General features: G+C 42.0%; 4 protein-coding genes across 8 annotated transcripts; 2 read left to right on the forward strand and 2 right to left on the reverse strand.

The window, feature by feature from the left end:
- The first annotated feature begins 1,656 nt into the window (after positions 1-1,656).
- Positions 1,657-16,141, forward strand: LOC119552775 (centrosomal protein of 135 kDa). Of its 3 annotated transcripts, none has more exons than XM_037862584.1 (13): positions 1,658-1,845; positions 1,909-1,983; positions 2,426-2,552; positions 2,611-2,763; positions 2,862-4,257; positions 4,319-4,529; positions 4,589-4,704; positions 13,603-13,728; positions 13,864-14,017; positions 14,073-14,197; positions 14,985-15,252; positions 15,437-15,622; positions 15,872-16,141. In XM_037862584.1, exons 1-13 carry the CDS (start codon positions 1,747-1,749, stop codon positions 16,031-16,033), a joined length of 3,198 nt encoding a protein of 1,065 aa, XP_037718512.1. In that variant the 5' UTR covers positions 1,658-1,746; the 3' UTR covers positions 16,034-16,141. The 3 variants fall into 3 exon arrangements, 2 of the variants coding, with proteins under 2 accessions (XP_037718512.1, XP_037718513.1); XM_037862585.1 differs by having other exon boundaries at positions 14,091-14,197; XR_005219733.1 differs by lacking the exon at positions 15,872-16,141 and having other exon boundaries at positions 1,657-1,845; positions 14,091-14,197; positions 14,985-15,379; positions 15,437-15,571.
- LOC119552776 lies at positions 5,014-13,517 on the reverse strand. 3 transcript variants are annotated; one of them, XM_037862588.1, is made up of 4 exons: positions 13,388-13,517; positions 9,294-9,731; positions 7,360-7,697; positions 5,014-6,038 (listed from the first exon to the last, which is right to left on the reverse strand). In XM_037862588.1, exons 2-4 carry the CDS (start codon positions 9,722-9,724, stop codon positions 5,302-5,304), a joined length of 1,506 nt encoding a protein of 501 aa, XP_037718516.1. In that variant the 5' UTR covers positions 9,725-9,731; positions 13,388-13,517; the 3' UTR covers positions 5,014-5,301. The 3 variants fall into 3 exon arrangements, with proteins under 3 accessions (XP_037718516.1, XP_037718514.1, XP_037718515.1); XM_037862586.1 differs by lacking the exon at positions 13,388-13,517 and adding an exon at positions 12,274-12,483; XM_037862587.1 differs by lacking the exon at positions 13,388-13,517 and adding an exon at positions 12,183-12,483.
- On the forward strand, positions 8,055-8,927 carry LOC119552778 (E3 ubiquitin-protein ligase RNF185). The gene has a single exon (XM_037862589.1). It carries the CDS (start codon positions 8,096-8,098, stop codon positions 8,738-8,740), a length of 645 nt encoding a protein of 214 aa, XP_037718517.1. The 5' UTR covers positions 8,055-8,095; the 3' UTR covers positions 8,741-8,927.
- Positions 15,955-19,940, reverse strand: LOC119552774. Its single transcript, XM_037862583.1, has 4 exons — positions 19,713-19,940; positions 16,457-19,657; positions 16,165-16,348; positions 15,955-16,093 (listed from the first exon to the last, which is right to left on the reverse strand). The coding sequence occupies exons 1-4, from the start codon at positions 19,732-19,734 to the stop codon at positions 16,072-16,074; spliced, it is 3,429 nt and encodes a 1,142-aa protein (XP_037718511.1). The 5' UTR covers positions 19,735-19,940; the 3' UTR covers positions 15,955-16,071.
- Between the last annotated feature and the right edge of the window lie 43 nt (positions 19,941-19,983).

Raw genomic sequence — 19,983 nt, forward strand, 5'->3', positions numbered from 1 at the left:
ATGCAGAACAGGAATGATAAGTACTATGAAATCGCAGTCCATCGAGGATATTTTTTGCGATTTTTGGGGGAAAGGCACTTGTTCTAGACTATTACCAAATTTTCAAAACCTTTAAGCAACCAAAAACCGTTTGGAATTTGCATTGATGTACGTTTCCCAAACTTTAAAAGCCTTATCCTAAACTTTAATAGCCTTATCCCAAACTTTAACAGCCTATAATAGCAGATCAAAACAAGTGATTAAGATTGTTTTCTATTTGGGGTTCTTTATTAGAGTTTAGTTAATACCCATTTTGCTGTCGAGCCGCAGTTTATAACCTGCATGGAAGAGATAAAATCAACATTTATTAGATTAAATGTGTTCTTGATTAGTCAACCCTTTGCTGCTCTTACATTTCTTTTTAGATCTGTTTGACAAATATGACCTTCAAGTTTTCCGGTCCTAATAAGTGGGCCGTATCGTATGTCTCCAGCTTCATTCCCTTTAATGTGTAAAAATCCAACTTGCTTAGAGATAATCCATAGTTTTTAGCGTACTTCACCATCAGGCGTTTCAAGGGCACCCTCTTGCCAAGTCGGAACTTGCAAACTTTTTTTACGTCTGGAACACTGTATATTAAGACTTCCTGCATTTTAACAAATTTTTTTGACTTATTTCTTTGAGATTTTTGATTTTTATCAGCTCAGTCGTCTCGTTTGCTCGCTTTCGATTGAATAAAGTAATGAAGTAAATCACTCAGCCTAAATTAACCAGATGGCAATTATCTTCTGATTTTATTGTTGTGTTTGATATACAATTCTAAGTAATTGGTAAATTTACCATTGCATTTTTAGGTATTTTAGTAGTTAATTTAATAGTAAATTAAATTAATCTTGAAGTCAGAGATTGATCTCGCTATCCGTAGAACAGTTCCCATTGCCATTTTTCACTTGTTTTTGAATATTTTGCCCTACATTTGACCACTGTTTTTCACTTTTTTGGATCCTGGCAAGTTCATGACAAGACAAGTGCCTTTCTGCAAAACATCGAAGGATCGAAACCATCATTCTTCCATCATAGCACATAAAATAAAAACAAAAACAAAATAAAACATTCTTAACTTTCTCAAATCAGCTAACCTACTTCAACTCATTTAAATTGTTAATCTCCTTCTCTTCCCACCCATATGTAAAATTCTAGTTATTAAGTAAACCTGTAAATACAATTTAGTCCGGCCGAAAGTCTTAGCAACTATGGCCGATTCCTCCCTGTACCTTAAGTTTTAAACTTTTGGCAACAGAGTACAATAATAATAATAAAAACATTGTTGTAGCTCTTAAAAGTAAAAGTATCAGATGGAATATTTGCTAGTCCCAAAATAAAGAAACAAACTTTGAAGATCTGTTGACTTTGAAAGTAGCTGCCCTACATTTTTTTTATACTGGTTGTGTAAAATTTTTTCGACGCAATTTTATTGCCGTGAAACACAATTATTAGTTCTTATTTTTTTTCCTAATTCTTAAGATTCTAACAATACTTTATCGAAAATGCTTAACATTTTTTAAAAATAAGATCAAATTAATTTATAGTCAGGACTTGAACCGTTATAAATGGTATTACTAAGGGTACTATCTGTTCAAATGGTATATTATGCCAGGTGATATACGGCCACACTACACACTTTAATTTTTTGACTCTTGGCGCATTACGTTTTGATATTTTTTATTGCGTTTTAGAAAGTTAAAAGGAAAATACTAGTGTTTACTAATGAATATCAACGATGGCGACTTCAAGGACCTGCGCTGCAAACTGGACATCATGGGTTTCACCCAGACACTGCCCGTTTTGGCCATTCCACTGGTTCAAGTAACACGCAAACCCTGTTTAATGTTAATGTTTGGCATAACATATTGTTAATTGATATTGCAGGCAATTTTTGGTGACTTGATCAAGACCACAGAATGCCTGAGGGATACGAAAAAGAAGGTTGCCGAGTTGCTGGAGGTGGGTAAACCATTTGCCAAAGAACATTTTTGTTCCCTTCCAAATTCAGGGTACTCTAGTTTAGACTCCAGTCTTTGCGACGAGGTCACTCAGTCCTTAAATTATATGCACATAATCCATAGAATACATATATGAATTCGGTCAAAATCCTTTATGTATGCTCATAGGAAGGTTTATAAACCGATAATCAAAACAATTTATTTTTTTTTTTGCTAATTTTTTTCATTTTTTCTAAATTTCTATGCCATGGTATAGATTTATCTTTAAAAAAGTTTTTTTTTTAGACCTTGAATTTAAGGCATTTCTAGAGTCTTTTTAATATTTTGTATTATAACTACAAGGACATCTAAGCTTCGGTTTATTGAAGATAACTTTCTTTCCCGTTCGTTGTGGTATAATCGGTTGCTAAGCAATCATTTTGATGTGCCTTTCGTTTTGGCAGGAAAAGACCTGTTGGGAACTGGGCGTCGAACCATATAAGTGCGATAACTCTCGCCTGCTGGCCGAGTGTAACGAACTCCATCTGCAGTTTCTGGGGGACCGGGAGGACTATGAGCTGCGCCTGTGCGGTAAGTGGTAATCGATTCCATTCTTATTTTTCTCTAAGTTTCTTAATCCTTTTCGTAGAATCCGAACGCAAGATCCGAAATCTGGAGACGGACAAACAGCACTTGCAGAGCCACAATGATGGTCTTCAAAACCAACTGGACGCCTTGCTTACCAAGCAATTGGTTTCTTCCACCACGGCCAAAAAAGTTCAAACCGGAATTAGTCGTCAAAGTAGGTCAAAAGAGCATAGCCATCAATGGACTTAGCTGAAATGCCTTTGATAAGCTAAATTTTAACTGACTAATATGATAATATTTTTATTTTTTTAGCAAAGAAACCCTTTATAAGTACAGTGCGTTCCGGCAATGTGCTGCCCACAGTACTGGGCACCGGCATATCCGCCCTCAAGTGCACTAAATGCAACGCTGGGGTATTCCAAAAGACCACCACAACCACCAAAGATGGTGTGACAGTCACCCAAACCAGTGGCCAAGAGGAGCTAGACAAGTTGCAGAACGATCTTACGGCAGCAGGAGAACAGCTCGAATTCTACAAACGAAAAGTGGAGGCCAGAAATCGGGAGATCCGCCGGTTAAACGACATGCTTGCAGGAGGACGACCGCCGGCAGCTTTGGCCAAGGACTGCTGCTACAAGGAGGTGGGCGCCCTCTCTCAGGACATTGACCTGTTGCAACGCGAGAAAAGTGATTTGATGCTGCAGGTGCGTGACTTCCAGGACAAGATGCACGATGCCATGCAGAGAGCTCTCGGCTCTGAGGAGGAGAAGAGGAAGCTTCAAACGCAGCTGGAGGAACTGAAGGAGGCTGCTCTGCAGGTGGAACAACAGGCCAATGCGGAGATTGATGCCAAGGAACTGGAACTTCGGCAACTTCACTTGGAACTTAAGAAGAAGGGCAAGGATCACCGACCGACTGGCGGCTTTGCATCCAACCAAAGTGACAAACGCAATCTTAACGAGCGCTTGAATCTTCTGACCCGCCGCGAAGAGGAACTGGAGGCCACCAATGAAAAGCACAAGAAAAAACTTCAGAAAATGCAGGCAAAGATCTTGGAGCTGCAGAAGGAGCTCAAGGATCAGAACCAACATTCCACCGTCACCCTGGATGAAGAGAAGATACGCCTGGCATCAGAGAGGGACTTCTTCCAAAAGGAGTATCTGCGGCTGATGAGCAAGGCTGGCTCAGAGTCTGAGATTGCCTTTTTGCATGCCCAAATCAAGTCCAAGGATGAGGAGTTAAAGGCACTACGAACTGAGTTGTTCCCTGGAGGAAAGCTGCAGTTCTCCCCGCAGAAAAGCGTTCAGTATAAGACACTGCCGCCGGCCACAGCTTCTTCCAGTACCTCCACCGCCAATAGCAACCGGAGTGACTGTGTCCAGGCGGCCATTGCCCGGGTGGAGCGGGAACGGGATTGTGCCAGGTCCGAGCTGGAACGCATTCGCTGTGAGCGAGATACCCTGAGGGAGAAGCAACTATGCACCGTTCAACTTCATGCCGAGGAGCTTCAGGCGCTACGCGTGCGCAACGAAGATCTCAATGAGAGGCTGCGTCAGATGGAACGTGATAACCGGGAACTTAATTCAGCTCGCGTGCCAACGGAAACAAATCTGGTGCTGCTCAAGGAGGATTTGGTTCAGATGAGGCAGCGTCTGGCCACCATGCAAACGGAAATTGATCAGCTGAAGACTGAAAATAGTCAGATAACGTAAGTGTAATGGGGATAAGTGTTGTATCAATAATTATCGATCTTTGTACTTTATAAATAGAATGCTCAACGATCAAAATGAGCGCATAATAGCGGATTATCAGAGTAAACTTTTGGTGGCCGAGCGTCAACGACAGACGGCGGATGTTCGAGCAAGCACTTTGGACTCGAGCCGGGAATCCAATCGCAATGAGGTCACCCAGCTCCGCACGGACATAGGAGCTCTGCGGCAGACCTACATTTCGCTTGAACATGAAAAGGATACATTGCTGGTAATTAGGGCCCGATTAATTTTTTTTTTAGAGATTTTACTCATTACTTTTTTTATTAGCATCAATTGGACAGCAAAACAGAGCGGGCTTATAAACTCGAGTACGAATTAAAGGATTGCAAAGAGAAGAAAAATGCCTTGGAGCAGAATGTGAAGGAGCTTGAGGAACAAGTTAGGTAAGTAAGAGACCATTTTCGGAAGTCTAACGATTTAAAAATTATAATATTAGGCAAGTCATGATTGTTTCAAATGGTAACCTTATTTTTTATTAACATTTGTCACCATTATTGACTTAAATATTCTAAGCTTAAAGTGTTTCAGTCGCCAGCACAATTTTCATTCACTTGAATCTCGAAAAAATCGAGAAACAAAGTATTATATCAGAGTCTTAAATATTTAAGTATGTCATGTCCCTGCTAAAACAGTTAGGACCCCCTTATTTCAAACTTCTTAGAGTTCTAGTTTTTCACATTGTTTTATTTGCCTTATCGGGAGTTCCCTTAAATACAGCTCGTACATTAGTCGATGTAATACATTCATGGCACAATCTCTTTCTATCGAACACGTTAACCGAATATTTCTAAAAACCACCTAAAAGAGAACAAAATGGTTAATTGAATAACAAGTGATCGAATCGATCAAATAACACTCAGCATGCAACACAAAAAAACAACACATGAAAAAGGGGGTAGAATATAGAGTGGAAAAGGTGGGCATGCGTAGAAGGAGGAGTCATCACAACCAGACAGAGGATAGCTTGAAGATCGGGGATTTTAGGTGGCCCCACCAAGGTGCAGATCATTGAGGAACTTCGAGTTGAGTCGCTCGTTGGTTAAATACCTCGCCAGGCTGACACTCGGAGCGCTGCAGTTGCTCATGCCGCGTTGATCCGCCTCCGAGGGCGTGTAACCCGGCCGGCAGACGCACTTGGCCCGGCTGGCATGGGCCAAGATTGAGGTGCCATTCGTTGTTTGGGTTTTCAGGGGCTCCAACCACTGACCCGCTCCGCAAGGTCCTCGGCTGTACAACTTGTGGCACTGCCCATTGATCTCCACCATTCCGGGCGTGGATTCACATATATTCTGCTCCTTGTCCGCTCCTTCTCCCGAGCACTGTTGATCCAGGTTGGTGAGGACCCCGGAACAACCGCACATTCCGTTGTAAGAGATGCCATCGATGGATGGCCTGGCGGTGAAGTCAAAGATCACCACCTGATGCAGGGCACAGGGGCCTTGAGATCCAATCCTGTAGCAGGAGTCCTCCGCGGGGAAGTACAAGCGGTTCTTGCCGCAGAAGTTGCGCACACAACTGGTTCCATTGACCAAGAACTCGTTGGTGCCACAGGGACCCCTTGTGTACAGGCGATAGCAGATGCCATCGCTCCAGGGCACATAGCCCTCCTTGCACTGGCACTGGGCGCGAGGCAGTAGCTGCAGGGTGCTGCCAGTGGTCTCCTGGGCATCGTCGGGTATGCGGAAGATGTGTCCAGGTGGGCAGGGGCCAGGGGTATCTGGAAGAGGGGAGAACATTATATAAGCGAAAGGAACAGAACACGGTCACTGTCTAGCAATACACTTCTAATGCATGGTTGTTATCTAAATACCTTTCTTACTTTTATTATACCCGTTACTCGTAGAGTAAAAGGGTATACTAGATTCGTCGGAAAGTATGTAACAGGCAGAAGGAAGCGTTTCCGACCCCATAAAGTATATATATTCTTGATCAGGATCACTAGCCGAGTCGATCTAGCCATGTCCGTCTGTCCGTCTGTCCGTCTGTCCGTCTGTCCGTCTGTCCGTCTGTCCGTCTGTCCGTCTGTCCGTCTGTCTGTCCGTCCGGATGAACGCTGAGATCTTGGAAACTATAAGAGCTAGGCTATTGAGATTAGGCGTGCAGATTCCTGAGCTTCTTACGCAGCGCAAGTTTGTTTCAGCAGAGTGCCACGCCCACTCTAACGCCCACAAACCGCCCAAAACTGAGGCTCCTACAGTTTTCATGCTAGAATAAAATTTTTAACTGAAATGTATTGTTCTCATCAATACCTATCGATTGACCCAAAAAAAAGTTTGCCACGCCCACTTGAACGCCCACAAACCGCCCACAAACTTCAAAAAATCGTAAGTATGAACGCAGATATCTCGGAAAATATCAAAGATAGAGAAATGGGAATTCAGATTTAGATTCCGTAGGCTTGAGCGCAGCGCAGGTTTGTCACGCGAATATGCCACGCCCACTCTAACGCCCACAAACCGCCCAAGCCTGTGGCGCCCACAATATTCATGCTAGATACAAAATTTTAACTGAAGTGTATTGGTCTTGTCAATACCTATCGATTGATCCAAAAAAAACTTTGCCACGCCCACTCTAACGCCCACAACGCTTAAATCTGTCTACCGCCGGTAGGTGGCGCATTTCAACCTCGCTTTGCTGCATATCTCCATTTTCCTTTGGTCCTTTTAGCTGAGTAACGGGTATCTGATAGTCGAGGTACTCGACTATAGCGTTCTTCCTTGTTTTTAATTAACGAGCTTAGTAGATTTTATAGTATTGATCAGGAAATTCGAAAGAAAAAAAGATTATTGGTTAATTTTACTTGTAAAAATAATTTGTGGAGTCGAAAAATATATTTATTTTCTGGATTAACTGTGACTACTCACACGATTTTGTAGGATCCTGAGATCCTACTTTAATGAGTCAACTGAAAAAATAGTATTTTAGTTAATTAAATAAGACAATTTTAGTTTCGACACTACCATTGCCTCTATAATTGTTATATTACTCTGCATTCGAAGTGTAGTTCTAGAACTGCCCCAACCATAACCCAATCCTACCCAGCTCATAGCACATTTGGTGCGGAGCATGATAGTGCGGCAGGTGCCGCTGACAGTCGCATCGACCGCCGGGCAAGAAGATGTGACCCGGCGTCGAGCAGGGTCCTTTGGTGTAGTGCTCGTAGCAGGACTCCTCCGCCGGGTAGTAAAACGAGGACAATTCGCCCTCATCCTCGCACCGACACTCGGCCAGTCCGTCCGCGTTTTGGACTAGGAGTTTTCCACGACTGCAAGGACCTTTGGCGTGCCGCGCATAACACTTGTTGTCCTTTGGCCAAAAGATCATGTCCTCCGGACAATTAAGAGGTCGCTTGCATGTGCCCCATCGATTACCGGATCTGGAAGGAAATAAACATGATGTTGCTTACAAAATATGGTCGCTTTAGAAATCTCAAACAGATCTTAGGTAGAGAACTTACTTAGAAGTTTTTCGATGAATACCAAGTTTAAAAGAGTGCTTGCAATATCGCAGAGTTAAATAACTCCCAGTGAAAAACTAAACGTGGAAGTTTTTTCCCTGAGCGTTATTGCACCGAATGTAAATTATGACTTTATAATATGTAACTCCAAGTGTTTTAAATGGAATACGTCCATGTTTTAAATAAAAACTTTGCAAGGAAGCCTGGAAACGGGATTGGGGGAAATGAACCGATACTATAGATCGGTATACATTATAAACTCTTTTGAGACACGTAGGCTACGACAAAACTGCCTGGCTAGACACACAACAGAAACTATGTCGGAGGAGTCTTTCTCAACAGAATTGGGTCGATCAGGGCTATTGATGGCAATGGAGTCAGCAGCGGAATCGGATGTACTCAACACCTCAGAATCCTTTATCGGAGATGATCCCGGAACCGGATCACAAAATGGGGGTAGCCCCAACGATACGGACAGAGACTCGCTGGATGAATCGCTCTACGATTGCAACATTTGTCTGGACACAGCCCACAACGCCGTGGTCAGCATGTGCGGTCACCTGTTTTGCTGGCCGTGTCTGCATCAGTGGCTTTTGACTAAACCCAATCGCAAACTCTGTCCCGTTTGCAAGTCGGCCGTCGATAGGAATAAGGTCATACCGCTGTACGGACGAAATGCTAATCGCAAGCAGGATCCAAGGGACGGAATTCCACCGCGTCCCGCTGGACACCGCACAGAACCGGTAGTGGAAGCAGAGCGTATCCACGGATTTGGGCACGCTTTTCACATGTCCTTTGGCCTTGGCTTTCCTTTCGGTTTCATATCATCTTCTCTTAACTTGGGCGAACCACGTAATCCTGCCCCCAATCGCGGCACTGCTCAACACCGTAACGAACAGAACCTCTCCAAGTTCTTCCTTTATATGGCCTTTGTCCTGATCGGCTGGCTGATTTTTGCATAGCAAACTTAAATCCATATTAGCCACATCAAAATCTAAAAATGGGACAATGTACAAAGACCCTCTATCGTACACCCCGCTTGAAAAAATTTAAAATTTGCCTGAAGTCGGTGCTTTTTAAATTACGTTCAGTGAAGTTTTTATCGGTGTATTTGAAGAATAAACGTTGAGCGATACTCGTTGAAACAATCAACTCACGAAAAATGACTAAATGGCTTTTTTAATTATATCTTAATTAATTTTAACTACACTTCGGCCAGGTTTTTTCAGTTTTATCAACAAGAAAAATGTACAACTAGCTCTGGTAAATATTGCGAAAGTTGACTAGGTGCTCAAGTACATATATTCTGAAAAAATATTTAACTTTCGCTATTCATAAAAACCAGATACTCATGGGTATTGCTTCCGCTATTGCTTAAGTGCACTAGAACTTTCTCTTAAAGTATGAGTTGTATTCAGCTATAGTACCCATAAACCTTTGGGAAGTGAAAATGAGAACAGCCACTTGGCAAATCTTAATCTTTATTTCTGGGGCTAGGGTCCGAGCTCAACTCACCTCTTGACCTGATCCGGCATGGGTTGGAAGTACTCCTCGGGCTGACAGGGTCCCCGTTCGTACAGCTTATAGCAGACATTGTTGGTCAGGGGACTGAGGGCAGTTCCCGGTGGACACCGGCACTCGGCCGCTGGGAGGTCCCTCCGCTTCGCACTCACTGCCGTGGGACTCAGCTCCATGGTTTCGGGACATGGATAGCCGAGGCTGAAGATCTTGAAGCACTTCTTCAGTGGCGCCCAGTAGAGCAGTTGCCAGCCACCTGACATGCTGGCGCAGGGATTCTTGGCGGGATCACTCCACGGAGGGGGCACAATTCCAGCTGCCACTTGCTGCGGATTTTGGCCGGTGGTCAGGAGGAGGAGCAGGCAAGTGAGGATGGAGCTGCCCGCCTGCAGAGCAGCCCAGCAGATGAGCACTTTGCGACGTCTCATGGTGGGTCTGAAATCAAAAGTGGTTTATCAGTGCATGATGGGATTGAAATAACAACAAAACGTCTTTAAATCAAATAACTACAATCACTAGCAATCTTAAGAAATTAGCCACTGGATTGTAATTAAATCACATTTAAACGTTGAATCTAAAAGTAAAAGAAACTATTATTTTTCCTATCCCTAAGAAATAGGGTTACCCACAAGTAAAGAATTAGATTTTGTATATTATAATAAGACGTCGTATTAATACGATATCAACTATTTTTCATAATATCATACTTCATTTTAATCTAAATCAAGATTAACCAGTCGGGTAAACTTATCAAACTTTTCAACTTATTATATTTTCGAAAATTCATAGGACTTCTTCGTTTTATAGTTACTTTTATCTTATTATCACAATGTAGACATTTGCACTGGTATTTCAATACTCAGTCTAAATTCGAATGCTGTTATATGTTGACTTATCAAAGTGATGCAAAGGTGACAAAAATCGTAATGCTCTTTTTAATGTGTTGAACCATTGTTAATCAATTTGTATAATCTAGTTAACAAGCCATTTTTGAGGGTCATTTATTTCGATTTGTTTATTTTAAAGATAACCATTGACGTTTCGTATTAAAAGATTAAATATGCCGAAACTTGGTTATTTCATTAAATTAAGTTCGAGCTGGAGAAGTTCGACAGTGATTATTTTCCCTCTGCTTTGCGAAGATATCGGGGGTGGCAGCTCTCATTAAACCGGATGATGGATGACTTTTCCATTGTCGCTGCTGATGTTTAAAAATCAATTCACCGCTGCAGCGGAGGGCTTTAAAGCGGGTCCAATGCGAATTAGCCAACCCTTTGGGGCAACTGATTATCATGAGGGCCGGACGCCAGCGCAAAAACGGCCAAAAAGGCCAAAAACCCAAAACCAAAACACTGAAAACCAGTAAACGGTTCGCGCGCGGTTAACCATGACCCAAATACCCATTTATCTTGACTTCTTTTCGCCTCAGCCGCCGACCGGTGGTCAGAAATCTTCTGCTCTCTCAGCTTTCAGCTGGTGGTCATAATCTGGGGGCCTTCTTACGCAACCGGCGGCGGATGATGAAACAAGTGGCAGCTTCGCACAGGCAGCGAAGCGATCACGCCGCCGGACACGAAAGGTGCCACACTCTTGGGCGGCACGGGTTGCGTGATTTGTGGCCCGTTTGGAGCGCTCCTCCGACCGCTGCTCCATTGGCAACTGGTTTTCGGAGCCGACGCTTGCTTCGAGCCGGTCTGCGTCAGCGTTTGATTCTGGCTTTCTTGGGATTCTCCGGCCCATTTAATTCACTCCAGTTCGCGTCTTTCGCAAGCTCTTTGTTAACACACAAACTGGATTTAATTTGATCACCGCCTTAGCTTTTGCTAGTTTATTTCTTTGGTTTATTTCTGATATTTGATTGGTTATTTTCCGAGATGTTATCCCCTTTTCTTGGTATTTTACTAAGAATTAAGTTATTTTACAACACAAGAACTGGTGTTTAGTTGCTGTACTCTTGTAACGATTTGTTAATCATGGTACTTGTAGGACGTAAAGATCCTAAATATATTTAAATATATATATTTTTGTATGAAAAGTTAAACTACTTTATAAGGAATTCATTTATACATTCATAACTTTCGTGGTTTAAATTCTAGTTTTCCTGGAACCCTATTCCCATTGTAAAATCAAGTAAACGATTGCAACATTTGTGTATACCCTTAAACTTGATTTATTTTATTAGGTGCTATAAACCTAATTAGGTAAATTTATGAGTTCATAATTGCATGTGTTATCAATTATGACCCAAAATTTCAGTTCAGTTTTTTTTTACATTTACGTTTTACACTTTTTGTTCGCTCTTTCACTATGTTTTTTACATAAAGTTTTTTTTATTCCACTTTCCTTCTTTTTCGGGCCTATTTGGTTTGGTTTCAAATAAACTTCATTGTTTTTTGATTTTGTAACTTTAAAGCAGATAATTTTATTTCATGGCAAATTTGTTTTAGATTAGTTTACAGACACAATTTAGTTTATTGAGAATTATATGTTAAAATCACAAGCCATAAATCCCGTTAAACAGTGTTTAGTAATTTTTATAAGTTTGTATAAGGACCTAATATTGTTTGATTATCGCATGTACTTAATAATGTTATAATCAAGACATAAGATCAACTAACTTAACAATTAAATTATACGTCGAAATTAGGTAACTGAACACTTATAAGGCTTGAGATAGTCGTATTTGTTGCAATACATTTTAAAGTTTAGATTATGTTTCTTATAAAATTGAGATTATATTGATATTGATCCTCTGAACGTTTATGTATCTAAGATGTTTTCGTAAATGATTAACTTTAAGTTTAAATTTTTATATCAACATTCTACAGTGGACCAGGTAAAAAAACAATGCATATAAGGTCTAACAATGGACTACTCAGAACTAACTCGAGCAATTTTCTTGGATTCCTCTTTCGCACTGTGTTTATTCTGGCTTTCTTGGGATTGGGATTATCCCGCCCCTCACTTGCGATCGCACCTTTTGCAACTCCGTTGTTATAATGCCCAAACTGGTTGGTGAGGGCTCAATTTGTTTTGATTTGCTTTCAGCAATCACGCACAATAACAAAAACACAGATATTCGCTACACTTGGCTGTGAATTGAGACGGTTCCCTAGGACAGAACCGAGTTTGGAGACTGCTGACCAACCGACGAAACCCAGCGATCGCGGCGTCCGTTCGCTTGGGCAGGTAGCAAACGTCTGAGCCGTGGTTTTAGCCATGTTTCTCAGCCAGCTCTGGCCGCTGCTCTTGCTCGGCACATCCGCTCTTCCAACAGCCGAGCCACAAAGGTGAGGCACAGAGCCCCGGTTTGTGTAAATGTGCTAACCACTTTGACCAAAAAGGTAACAACGAAATGTCAGTGGTTGTCTCAGCCACTCTCTTAGCCATCGCCATCTCGGCTCGGCTCTGCGTCAGCGGCAGTGACGGGTATTTGAACTTTGTTTAGCCTTAATGACTGACTGACGGACGACGGTGGATACGGCTGTGGCTATAATGATGGCGACGGCGACGGCGACTTTGACTACCTCTGCCGACTGCCGTGTGTTCTTGAGCTTCTGGCCAAGTGCGGATGTGTGTGGCTACGTGCCTGGCATGGGCAGTTAATGCTAGATACTCCTATCCAGTTATGCACTGCGATCTGAGATCTTGATTTATAATTCTTTTAATCGTGCGTAAATCTTGAAGAAACAGCCCGAAATTAAATTTCCTAACGTTATGTATCCTAAAATAGTATTAAACAATTACAAATGACGGTCATATCAAATTTATACTAAGTAGTGTATTACTTTTACTTACTTTTACATATTACTTTAATCTACTATTTAAATATACTTTGCCTTGAACGTAAACAAAAAATTATCAAAACTAACATTTATGTTGACACTTCCCCATAGAAGGGTTTAAGTTAAGGTAAAATAATTTCCAAATCAGATTTTCCATTTTGGAACCCTTTAATATATCATCATAGATCGTCTACCAAAATAAAAAATATTTAAATGTACTATTTTGAAAATACTTTTTAAGGCTCTTAAGCACGTTAAATGTTAGATTTATCGATGAGGTTTATTGAAAAGTATATAAACCCCTACCTTGTTATTTTATTACTATTGTTTCCGTCTGTACAATATCTTGAGAACTGTGGTTCGATGTAAGGCGACTTTTCCCGCAGTGCCTCTGCTGCTGACCCCTCTTTATGGCCATCGGAAGAGGGTCAGGTTCTGGCGGACACCAGTGGCATTGATTGCGCTAAGCCCCAACATTGATTCCAATTGATTTGTCCGTCTCCCCCACTCTTCCCTTGCAGAAAGCTGACCCACAGGAACCGGCAGCGCGATTCAGAACTGACGGAGACCTCGACGGAAAGTAAAACGATGCGCCAACAGATTGTGGCACTCAAAGCCAGCCGCGATGAGGCAATAGCAGAGAATCGGTGAGCAAAAAAGTCATTAGCGAGGCGAAGATATCGTAGAACTGCTTCCGCGCTGGGGCAAATCTTATTTTCCTCGATCATTAGGGGGTTTTTTCGCATAATTTTCATGTGCACACATTATTTGCTGCCCCACAGCCGGCTGATGGACAAATTGAGCGATGCCCTAGTGGAGGCCAGGACGTTGCAAAACAAGTTGACGGACTCCGAGAAGCAGGTGGCCAACATGAAGCAGCAATTGCACAAGTACGTCCAGGAGGTGAAGAAGGCCGAGGACCTGCTTACCCAGAAGGTTAGTATATTTACAAAACTAGAGCCTAAGTCCCAGTACTCGAGTTGGCATACAGGTGTCGTATAAATTAAAGGAAAAGGAGCGCGACGAGATGTTGGATCAATATCACTGCCTTACACAGGACCAAGCAACGCTGGAGGGGAACAATCAGAGTCTGGAGTGCGAGGTTATCGAATTCAGGTGAGCTCAAAATCGAAATAAAATAAAAGTATATTAAACAATCAAACCCAAAAAAGGTAGAACTTACGCCATTTCAATTCTACGAAGTTAGTTTCCTGATGGAGTTTTGCTTAAGCAACTTCAAGCCACATTAATACCTGTCAACAATAAACATTAAGATTTTGTTGATAGGTGAACCGTTCAGAAAAGCCGCAAAACTTAAAACCATTAAATTATTAAAAAGTTGTTTATTTCATAAGAGAACGTAACATGTCTTTAGACGTTTTTAAACAACTAAATTAAAAGCAGATGGTAGAGAATCCATAGTAAACAAAGTAATTCATACACATTTTTCTCTGTCCTAAAAAATAAATGTAGCTTAATATTTTTGGTCAAAATTCTACATTTGAATTTAAAATGTACTTTTATTGAGCTTTTTCAAAGCAGTAACATTTTATTTGACAATTTTTATTTTTTTGTTTATAAAAGTTTTAAAAATTATTTGAAATTTTTGAAAAGCTCTTCCAGCAATATTCCAACTGATTTTAAATGAATTATGTTCAGTCTCATTGTACACTTTTTCGTATTAAAAATTCCCTTAAATGTATGTTAACGATTTAAAAAACGATAAAGGAAGTATAAAAATTCAGTTCTAACGTATTCCTGCTGATATTACATTAATGTATACTACTACCTTTCTCATAATATCTGTATCGCAGCTAGTTCTATAAACTCTTTGGTTAGTTTTAGTTTTGTAAACACCTCTCACATCATATTATTAAAACATTTAATGAATTGTTTCACGCAGGCAAAAGATCTGTGAATTGGAGTGCCAGGTGCGCAGCCTGAAGGATCAGCTGCATTGTCGCCAGTGCACTCTTGACGAAATGGATGTGCAACTGACCGCCGCCAAGGCCTCGGTGCGATGTCTGGAACGGGAACTGGAGAACGCCCGCGATGATATCCGCGTCCAGAAGGTGGATCTCGAGGCTCGCAAGGAGCTGTGTGACAAACTGGACGTGGAGAAGGGAAAGCTCAATGCGGAGCTGAACGAGGTCAACGAAATCCGCAAAAAGGTGAGCTTCAGCTCTGGTCCCGACCAGTATCAGTATCTCTACCCTAGCTAGAACACTCCGCTGTAGTCTACTTCGCTTTCTAACTATGCTCTGACTAACTAGTCGTGTATGTAATTCAAAAGTGCTTGTGAGTAGCTTAGATCTTTTTTCGACTTATTTGTATTATATTATTCATAATTTTTAGCTTGAAAAACAATGCGAAAAACTGCGCGATGAGCTGCAGCAGAGTTCGGCTCTCAATAAGATCACCACCGAAACCACAGATCTGATGCTGGGGCGCTTGCATAACGATCAGCAACGGCAGGATGATGATGATATCAGGGCCAAAAACGAAATGGACCGACTGCAAAGACAACTTCAACAAACTTCGGTAAGTATTGCTTATGAGGGGTAACCACTTTTCTTTTGTCTGTCAGGGAAAATCCCAATTACAATTGAGTAAGCTTTAAACAAAAAGGTCAACAGCTAACAAAGCAATCAATTATTTTGAAAGCCTACTTCTTGTACATAATCTAAATTAAATTTAAAATACAATTACATTGTCAGCTTTCTCAATTGGTTATAACAACTAAAAGCAATCCATATATTTTATTAAATATTATTTTTCTTCCCGAAACAGAGTCAGTTGCAGGAGGAACGTGCCCGCTGCAGGCACCAGGAGGAGTTGGCCAACCAATATGAACATCAGGTCAGCGAGCTGCGCCGAAATCTGGTCGAGGATCGCTACAACCAAGCTAGAACCCGCGAGGTCAGCCCCCGGGTGCCATCAAAGACTCTGTAACTTTGTACTTGTCAAAACTATTTGCTTGTTTTATCATGTTAACTCAAATTTAATGTTCGGCTGGGATATCGAAATTGTAAAAATATAAGAATGATTGGCAAAACTGAATAAAAACTTGTTGCAACTCTCACTGAATGAAGCGCCCGTCCTTCTGACACATGGCGGCCAGGTTCATATAAGTCTGGTACATGCAGGGGCAGGCATCGAAAGGCGGCACCCGCCTGTAGTTCCTCTGGGGATCCCCCTCTTCGCAGCTGGCGAAGTCGTCATCGTAGGTGGACTCCAGGCAGGTGTGCTCCCCGGAACTGCTGGATCCTGGAAAAAATATTCATAAAATATGTAAATATCCATCTTACATGCTTATGGAAACTAACTATCCATGTCTATCATAAAGAATTTTAATTAAATAATGCATAAACTTACTGCCAGTGTAGTTATCATCAGTGTTATCCTTTTCAGCGTCCTGCTCTACCATGTGGTATTTAACGGCGCGCTCCCAATCGATAAGACTGCGACAGGTTTCCTTCATATGTTCCTCTTTGGTCAGATCCCCACTGTCGTCTTCGAAAGTGACTGTTCGAGTGCGTTTTTCACAGACGGTCTCCAAAACTGGAACTTGCCCATCTTTAACGGGTGAAGAGTGTCTTGGGGATGACATGCACGACCTCGGGGAATGTTGATTATAAGCCTGAACAGGATTTTTCAACTGCTTTCCGTTATAACTGTCGTATTCAAAATCAATTTGATCGGGAAAACTTGAGTATTCGGTATTGGGTTCCTTGGCTATGCTATTATTATTGTAAGTTTGATAATGGTCCACATTTCTACACATATTTTGAATTTGCTCCAGGGTTTTATAAGTTTCGTGACACTCAGAACACTGGTAATCGGATTGGCTGTGATCCAAATAGGAGTGAGAACTTGAAGACTGGTCGTTAACTCGATAGTTTCTAGTCGGACTCTGACTTCTTGTATGAGCTTCAGCTGGCGATATCTGACTACTGTATTCTTTCCAAGGCTTTTGACTGACTTGTCCATAAGAGTCTTTTGGGTTTCTGGGACTGTGCTGCCTAAAGTGGGAATTTTGAGGATGTCTTGGAATAGTCTGTTTATAGCTGACATGGGATGAATTATCATGAGATTTCTGTGTTTCCCTTGGCATCCTATAGAAAGGCTGTCTTAGATCATCTTGCCTGCAATCCAATGCCTCGTAATTACTTTTATCATAGACATGACCGTAATCTGATCTATACCTAGAAGAATTTTCCTGTGGTTCGAATTTCTTATAAGTATGCTGGTTCATATGATTTGAATTTACGAATCTGTCCTGAAGACTATAATCATTAATTTCGTTATCGCTATAATTATTCCGGATATGCTGATGTGGATTTTTAACTATTGTTTCTGCACTTTCACATTGCGAGGAAATCAGGTCTGAAGAAGAATTTTTAATTCGAGATGTATTTGGTGGAGTTGGATTAACTTGTTTCCGATAATGTTGCTCGGAAGCCTTTTCGATTCTGGGCTGCATCTTTGTTTGCATTGGTCTTTGCTCATGACAGGGAAACTCTTGTTGGGTCTTCCCCGCTTCTCTTTGAACCTGCATCTCTGGAAGACCTTTTTGATATTGAGGAGCAAATGAGGCATAACTAGTGTTTTCTATGCTTCGGGGAGAAGGTGATCGCTTAAAACTGTGGCTTCTCTTTCCCTTCGGAATTGCCTGAATGAATACTCTCTCCTTGGAGAACTCCCGTCTTTCCTGTTTTATTACCGTGGAATCTTTATCGTTACACCTATAGGAATTCGATTGCTCGGAATGCATGCGACTAACTTTTGGGGTCCCAGTCTTATGTTGGCTTCTGTCATCATGGGAACTAGGTGTATTGATGTAGTTCCAGGAAGCAACAGGCCTTGCGTCGTCGAAGTACCTATTATCAGCTTGCTGTTTCAGATTTCCCGGAGATCCGTAGCCTTCTTCATCACATCGACCATGACGGTCGGCAGGTACGGCAGGACGTCTCTCCTTATAAGAATGAACAGGACCACTTTTTGGAGACGAGCTAGGGGATCCCACATCCGTCAATTGGTGGTGAGCAGTTCTTTCAACATGACTATCCTGTGTATGATCGCCAATGTTCCCTCCTTCAGATACATCACAGCAACAGTAATCCTGAGTTGATATTATGCGTTCATCAGTACTACTTTGACCTTCAAGTGTATTCTGACCAGCATCACAACAGCAGGGATCTTCCGTGGATTCTTTTACTCCTTGATCTTCCTTTGAGTTCCCTTTTCCCATTACCTGATCCTTGATCCTATCCGAATCAGACAAAGGAGGTGAATCCGCAGGTTGTTTTATAGTAGGCTTTTGGTCCACTTCCGTCTTAACCTCGTCTTTAACCGGCATCCTTGTGTATGTGGGAATCGGCTGCAGATCAGAGCGTCCTTCGAGCGCACTCCTGGAATTCTCCTGTTTATACAGATTCAAATAATCGTGGTACATGCGGACCTTCGATTCATCCGGGTTTTCCTCGATGCAAAGCTTTGAAGGATCTGCATCACTGATAACAGCATTCGAAGTCACAACATCGCTGACTGTCACATTCTCAGATTTTACTTTCGGAATTCCTTTGTTACCATCCACTGAAGACTCCTGGTCTTTCTTCAGGTTAACTGGCTTTTCAGAACTCTTTGCCTTGTTTTGGGCTAATGATGCTGAGGTAGTCTCAGTCTTGATTGGACCTTCCGATTTCTTATTAGTTGTGCACTTTCCACTCCTAGCCAATGGCTTTCTCTCTGGAGATTTGGCACGGGTTGAGCAATCCTTTCGAACCTTTGGTGATGGAGCGCGATCCGTCGTTAGTTTAGGGCACAAATTCTGGCAGAGTCCCTGGGTGTTCAGATCGGTGACCACTCTCCCAAAAGTTGGACGAGGACAGATGTTATAAGGTATGCCAAACTGGTTACCGTGACTGGGAAAAATCTCTCCATTAAACGTATTGCAAGCGCAGAACTCTTGAGGGCATCCCATTTTGTATTTGCAGGAGCAATGACAATGGCAAGTACAATTTCCAAAGGTGTTCTCATAGATTGTCTGATCGCAGTTTCTATAACAAAAAGAACACCCTCCACTGGCTCTTTCGGGAAGTTCCGGAGGTTCAATTGCCGGCGAATTCTTGACTTCAATAGTGCGACATTTGTGCAACCTTCCTTTCGCTCGAGGACTAGAAGTAGGACTTCTATTGGCGTCCAGGGGACTGACTTTGGCTTGATTCGCCTCCAAGCTCTGCCCCCAGGTCATGTTCTTCGCCACCTCCGGACTCCTAGATCTGCTCCCGGTATCTATGCCTTTGAGGAAATGCCTGCGAAAGTCTTTCAACTTATCTATCTCATGTTCGATCTTCCGGTAAAGCCTATCCACCTGCTCTCGGGTTCGCTGGATTTTCTCAACACCCAGCGAGGAGGATGATCGCTCTACTTCCGGCTCTTTGGTGGTGCAGCTGGAAACACCAACCGACGGATGACGGAAGAGTTCCCTCACCTTCTTCTGGGTGTTCTTTATGTAAATCCTTTGGCGTCCCTCGATCGAGACGCGCTCCTCTCGTTCCAGTACAAAGCTGCGACCTGTGAGAAGCTTATGTCATGTTTTTGTTCGACAACTTTTCAATGGTTTGCCTACCTATTCGGTTTTTATTCTCCATAGACTCCTTTTTAGCGGGTTAGTTATCCATAAACTCATAGAAAATATATTCGTTATTCTCTCAACGGTAGATTCATTTGATGTTAATGGCTCAGCTCTCCGATTTCCTACAAGTCGTTTAGACTTATACTTGAACCTCCCTTTAAACTTCTTTCAGTGCCATAATTCCTGTTATCAATTTCTTAGCCACCAAACATTTTAACAACTACCAGACAAAATCAGAGTAACGGCCACCCATAAGTCATTGAAA

The sequence above is a fragment of the Drosophila subpulchrella genome, chromosome 3L (assembly GCF_014743375.2).
Source record: "Drosophila subpulchrella strain 33 F10 #4 breed RU33 chromosome 3L, RU_Dsub_v1.1 Primary Assembly, whole genome shotgun sequence".
NCBI classification, from domain to species: Eukaryota; Metazoa; Arthropoda; class Insecta; order Diptera; family Drosophilidae; genus Drosophila; species Drosophila subpulchrella.